This window comes from Mytilus trossulus, chromosome 2 (genome assembly GCF_036588685.1).
Source record: "Mytilus trossulus isolate FHL-02 chromosome 2, PNRI_Mtr1.1.1.hap1, whole genome shotgun sequence".
In the NCBI taxonomy this organism is placed as follows: domain Eukaryota; kingdom Metazoa; phylum Mollusca; class Bivalvia; order Mytilida; family Mytilidae; genus Mytilus; species Mytilus trossulus.
The window spans coordinates 71,303,845-71,310,764 of NC_086374.1; the positions used below are offsets into that span (position 1 = coordinate 71,303,845).

General features: G+C 34.2%; 1 protein-coding gene across 1 annotated transcript; it reads left to right on the forward strand.

Moving 5' to 3' along the window:
- The first annotated feature begins 228 nt into the window (after positions 1-228).
- Positions 229-3,327, forward strand: LOC134707915 (galactoside alpha-(1,2)-fucosyltransferase 2-like). The gene is made up of 2 exons (XM_063568077.1): positions 229-363; positions 1,382-3,327. Exons 1-2 carry the CDS (start codon positions 344-346, stop codon positions 2,313-2,315), a joined length of 954 nt encoding a protein of 317 aa, XP_063424147.1. The 5' UTR covers positions 229-343; the 3' UTR covers positions 2,316-3,327.
- The last annotated feature ends 3,593 nt before the right edge of the window (positions 3,328-6,920 follow it).

Here is a 6,920-nt window from a genome sequence, read left to right on the forward strand (position 1 = left end):
TCATTAAGTATTACTACCTTCAATATTAGTCCTATAAACGGAAAACTTTATCTTTAATTTGAAAAAAAAGTCGTGTATCGTTTCTTTTGTTGACTAGTCAGTTCACAACGAGTACATCTATTTCAATTTAATTTCTGTGTGTTTCATTAAAAAACAATTCGAATATTGGACACCGTATGCAGAGACTAAGTTGGCAAGTATTTACACTTAGTCCCAAATACACATTTTTTTCTTATTTCATAAAACATGCACTTCAATATTTTTGTTTGATTATTTCCTAAAATCATAATGTTTTATATTACTATTCTCCTTAGGGTGTCCCTGTGCCAGGAAACCAAGGGAGATGAGAGTTGTACAGTTAAGGTGAGTAATTGATCCAGGATGGGGCGTAAAGGGTGTACGCCACTCCATATTTGATCGCACCAAAAATGATGGTATGTTTTTACACGTTTCATTTTTATCATAAAATCGTCCAAAATCTTTTCGGTATATAATCCGTTTTATTGAACTGCGCCTCTTTCTAAGATCCTGGATTTGCTACTGCTGAAATACATGTATCTATTCCAAATAATCAGAATTGTTTACATCAAACATTTTAGATATGAATTGGTTTTGGATTTACTCATTGTAGAAGGCAGTTCTTTACTTCTTTTTCCTTTGATCTCAAATTTCTTATTTCTGAATCCTTAATATTATTTCAATTGTATAATATAATTGTTTAATGTTGATTTATCTGAATAAATATTGTTTAAACTATTGGAGAATTTGGAGCTTTTGACCGAATATAAAAACATATAAATAACATAAAAACAGTGCATTTTGATATATAAAACAACCAGTAATACAAAGTTGAAATCTCACATACATAGCATGCAAATAAAAATAAGCAACAAATTTCGAATGAAGTAACAACATGCTGTTAAAGAGAGGCGAAAGATACAAGAGTGACCTTCGTCAAGGTATTTGACTTTGATAAAGATGAGAAGGAGTTGTGGAATGATTGCCAATAAGACAACTATTCAACCAGTCGAGAGATATCAATGACGTTGATTTGAGTATAATCACTATGTATATATCACTGTACGGACTTCAACAATGAATAAAATCCATACCGTGTAGAAAGCTATTAGATTCCCCGACATGAGGATATGTAAACACAATTCAAACGACAAAACAAACATGACCAGACTTTAACCTAGCTGCGGAACCGTAGTTCTTCGGTCGTTTTGATATTTTTGACTTTTTGCAAAACAAAAAGCTACGGTTTTTTCTCTTATATTTTATTCATATTTAATTTTTATCTAAATGTTTTTCCTCTATATTATAAGTGCTCGTAAATAATTAAATACATATTAATGTTTATCTTAATATTTTACAACAGGAAATTCAAAGGTTTCCGAAGAGTGTTTGTTATTGTCATTATATGTTTGGTTGCCTTGGCTACCATGCGTAAATTTTCTACAAGAAATATAACAGTTCAGAAAAATCCGGTACCATATGGCAGGAACGAAAGGAAAATCACAGTAGGGTTCCATGGGAGAGCAGGTAATCAGATGTTCCAATACGCTTCACTTATAGGGATTGCTAAAATGAATAACATGACCCCGGTCTTACTGGAGATAACAGAACTATGGAATATGTTTGACTTGCCTATAAGTACTGCATATATGGATAAATCAGGGAAATATACAGAGGTAAAGGAGGAACATACGGCCGTGTATGCTCCAAAATTCGAAAATATTAAAAGTACCACTGATGTATATCTTAATAGGTATTTACAATCTTGGAAGTATTTTGAAAATGTCAAGATGGACTTGAAACAGCGACATTACAAAATAAAAAATGCACTTTTAGAAGAGGCATCGCCTTACGTTCAAGACATAAAGAGAAAAGTTTCTAAAGAGGCAGTTTTCGTTGGTGTCCATGTAAGACGTGGAGATATAGTGCACGAAAGAAAACCAGTAGGTCATATTCCTGCGCCAATACCCTATTTTTATAGGGCGATGAATTATTTCCGGAAACGATATTCTAACGTTGTTTTTGTCATGATTTCTAATAGTATGATGTGGTGTCAAGATCATTTAGACGATTCTTCAAATGTATACCATGTTGAGACTGGCGACCCTTACATAGATTTTGCTATTTTACATAAAATGGACCACCTTATACTTTCGGTGGGAACATTTGGCTGGTGGGCAGGATATTTGTCCCCTGGTACCGTCATTTTCTATAAAGGGTACCCTAAAGCAAATACCACAATGAGCATCGAGATGAAACAAACAGACTTTATCCCACGTCACTGGGTCGGGCTTTGATAATTTCCAGATATATAGGACAAAGCAAACATATCTTCAAAACCACGAAAAGATACACATTCCAAATAACTACTAGTGTGGTTATAATAACTCGGACAACATGACTTGTTCCGTATGTTTGTGCTCAATGTTTTAAGTCGCGCGATGGAAAGACGATTGTAATAAACGATGTAAAGTGGCAAACATCGAATAGGTTTGCGAGACATCAGACTTGACCAAGGGATGGACGGCTTTGCAAACTGTGGGTTGAACATTATAATGCATCAAACAATTGGAAGGACATGGTGAGAGACTACAAGAGCAATTCCGTTCAATATTGACCGTCATTCAAAAAAAAATGTTGTGTTTTGCATTCATAAAAGCGTCTCAATATTTTCCATATACTATAAGTGATAAGGCAGTAATCACGTTAATTTCTTTCATAATATCAGAGGTTATGGACAATGTGCACATGCAGAAGAATACTTGATGATTGGTTTCAATATATAATCTGTTATATTTTAAGAATATCCAGAATGATTTAATTGTTCGTTACAGCAAGTGTGACGAAACACTGAAGTATTTATACTTGGTCAATCCTTGTTCAGACATCAGTGCAACATCCTATGATTTGTAAATACTTGTCTATAAAGATGGATGCGTAACTTGATAATCATATAGGAAGATGTGGTATGAGTGCCAATGAGATTAGGCCTGTTTCTCAGATACCACAAGCAGTAGATGAACTATATTTTGTGTTTGGAATGATTGTAAGGGGTACATGTAGGTCTGCCAGGTTTTCTTCTGACCTTAATCTCATATTCATGGTTCATTGGTCAATGTTACGTTTTTGTGGTTTTGTCATTTAGGTATTTAAAGCAATTGGTCAATTATATCTGGTGTATGGAAGGATTGTACAATGTACATGTCGGTCTAGCCAATATTAGATGACATTGACCTCATTTTCATGGTTAAATAGTCAATGTTGAGATTTCGTTTTTTGTCAAATTTTCAAATCATAATAATAGGTCAGCTATATTTAATTATGGTATAATAATACGTATAATAATATGTCTGTCTGACAGGTATCATCCAACCGTGAACTCCTTGTCAATTGCCATAAGCAATAAGTCAACTACATATAAAAAAGAAGATGAGGTATGATAGCCAATGAGAAACACTCCACAAGTCTAGAGACCAAATGACACAAAAATTAACAACTAAAGGTCATTGTACGACCTTCAACAATGCCCATATCGCATAGTCCGGTAATAAAGGCCCCGAAATGACAAATATAAAACAATCCAAACTATAAAAACTAACGGCATAATTTATGTACAGAAAATGAACGAAAAACAAATATGTAACACATCAACAAACGACAACCACTGAATTACAGGCTGCTGACTTTGACAGGCACATACATACAGAATGTGGCGGGGTTAAACATTTTAGTGGGGTTCCTAAACCTTCCCTAATCTGGGACAGTCGTGTAAGGTAAAACATCAGAACGAACTATGAAAATCAGTTGAAATAGGCTTAACGCATTAGATGGATACAAATAGAAATACATCTAATAAAAACAGAGAGTGGACGTGACCGGGTCTTCTATATGCCAACAACAAAAAGACACTAAGTACTGATCTGAGAGTACTCGCAGTTACTGTCAGCTAGTTCAAAGCCACATAATGACTCATAAAAAATAAGACTGAATTATCAATCGGTACACAATTAAAATCCAATGGCTTTAATAAATGTGAAGGCGTAATACTCAGTCAGAGGAAATATACGTACATGCATATTTGGTGTATAGATTAATTGTAGGTGGAATATGTCTATTTGAGAGGATTTATTTGAGCTTGACCTCATTGTCATGACTCTTAAAACATTTTAGTGTATGTGATACCTGTTGTAAGACATTCAACATACAATCAATGCCAGTTAAAGCAGGTGAGATATTTCTAGCGTGTGCACTATTGGTTTCAAACAAAGCGAAGTTTTCAAAACCTTTACCATCAAACTAAACAAATTTTAACATCAAAAGGGTGCACACAAGAATTTAAATACAAGTATTACGCAAACTCCAAAACATTATCAACGATCGAAAACTAAATGTATAATACTTGCAACAAATAAAAAAGAACATACATTTGGACATATCATGCACTTTAGGTGCAGCTTTTTATATGCATTCTTTTGTATATCATTCTATTCTACTTTTGTAATAATAGTGCAGTACAAGTGTAAGGTGGACACTCTCCTGTAAAAAATCAATTATTCTAAAAGATTGGATGTGAGTAGGCATTCAAATTTTCCCGCAAAAACAATCTTCCATACAGAGTTACCGGTCCCAGACGGTAGTGTCGCAAAACGTTCCTTGAGATGTTCTTAAAGATTTAAGCTATATTTTTTCTTTGGTCTTGGACAATGTTTAACTGTCTGCATATTCTTCGGATTTATCGAAATACTATCTTAGTTTATAAAAGCTCGACTTTCTTTTTGAATTAGGAAGCATTTTAAGTTTAAGTTTGTAGAACTTTTAAATCTTTAAAGATTTTTTTAAGCTTTATCCAAAGATCATCATAAATATCTCATAGAACGATGACATCATCCAGATATGCAAAACATTTTTCCATGGAAGTTCTTTCAAAATTAGCTAAATGACTCTGCTGAAAGTTGCTGGTGAGTTGTAAAGTCGAAAAGGTAGTTGGACATGTTTGAAAAGTCCATATATTATTACGAAAACTGTCTTATGAGGATTTTTCTCATCGAATTTAATTTTCCACTCTCCTGCAGCCATATCTTATGCACTCATATATACACTTCCTCTCAATGTATTCATGTAGGACTCATTTTTTGGCAAAGGGAAGACATCCTTAGTCGTAACTATATGAACGGACAAAAATCCATACAGTATCGCAAACTGCCACCTTTCTTTAAAACTAACACAGGACACCTATCGGATATAGAAGGTTTATACTTCCTATCAATCATTTGATTTGCAATTGATTAGTTTTTTTTCTTCATTTTCAAATTTAACGGAGTTCTACGCATTCGGTGTATGATTGCTGCTGCTTCTCCTATATTTATTTGATGTTTTCTTTTTCTTTAAAACAATCCTAGATTCATGAATATTTAACTCATGAAAAGTGTAATTTCCTTTTTCAAAGGTACTATATGTATTTGATATTCATTGTTATGACTAATTTCCGTTTTTTTTTAAATTCGCCGCCACTATGTCAGTAAACACCGAGTGTCTCGATTGTCTTGTTTTGACGTAGATTCGAACCGACTTCTGACACTAATGTTGTACAGTTTTTGAAACGTAAAAGTAAAATCTTCCTCAGTCGGGAATCGTACGTACAGCGTTCGAGAATTGTTCGTATAAAGTTCGGCCATCGATCTTACATCGTTGGTAAAGCGTTCGCACAATGTTCGGACAGCGTTCGTACATCATCTTTTCGTCATCGTTTAGGAATTGGTTGTCGTATGGTAAATTGTATCGTTAAGCGTTTGTTTAGTGTACGGTATGTGAATAATATGTTGAGTTAAGAACTTTAATAGATAAAAGATAATTGAATATGAAATAAAGAGGAATAAAATAAAACCACATATTAGATTGGAATGATTTATAATTCTTAACGTATAGAGGCAAATAATTCAAACATGTTGAAAACAAGAACAAATTTATACTTAAAAGAGGACATCCTGGATGAAGATCAAGAAATTAAGATTGACTGTGACCGGAAATTTAGGATATGTTGGGGAGAGACAGAAATTTTGCCTAGCCTTGCAACAGACCCCTACCGCGCAAACTAAAGAGTTTTTAAACTGGTTCTTAACGTTGGTTAATGAAATGACGATAGAAAGAAAGCTATTAAACCAAGAGTTCCAAATGGTGAAGTTGAAATCATCCCTTCGTAAATTTTACGGACGCCATCACGAGTTGGTTAACCGTTATGGAATAACCGTTCCAAAAATGATATCGGATATGTTCCTTACGTCGTAACTACAATCCCCTTCCCTTTCATGAATTTGACCTACCGAATTAGACTATTTGCCGGATTTGTTATCACATAAGCCACACGACAGTTGCCAAATGTTGAGCAGGATCTGCTTACCCTTCCGGATCACCTGAGATCACCCCTAGTTTTTGGTGAGGTTCGTGTTGTTTATTCTTTAGTTTTCTATGTTGTGTCATGTGTAATATTGTTTGTCTTTTCTTCTTTTTTATTTTTAGCCATGGCGTTGTCAGTTTGTTTTAGAATTATGAGTTTTACTGTCCCTTTGGTATCTTTCGTCCCTCTTTTACAATAAAAACAGTAGGTAAGTCACATAAAAGAGGACATCCGGGATGAAGATCAAGAAAATTAGATTGCTGTGACCGGAAATTTAGGATATGTTGGGGAAAGACAGAAATTTTGCCTAGCCTTGCAACAGACCCATGCCGCGCGAATTTAAGAGTTTTTAAACTGGTTCTTAACGTTGGTTAATGAAATAACGATAGAATGCAAATATCATCTATTAATTCCCTCTATTCGCATTCAAGACTAGATCTTTTTCCGTCATACAACTTCTGTTTCAGATATGAACGTTCACAGAGGTCTCTCTTGGATCATTTAATAC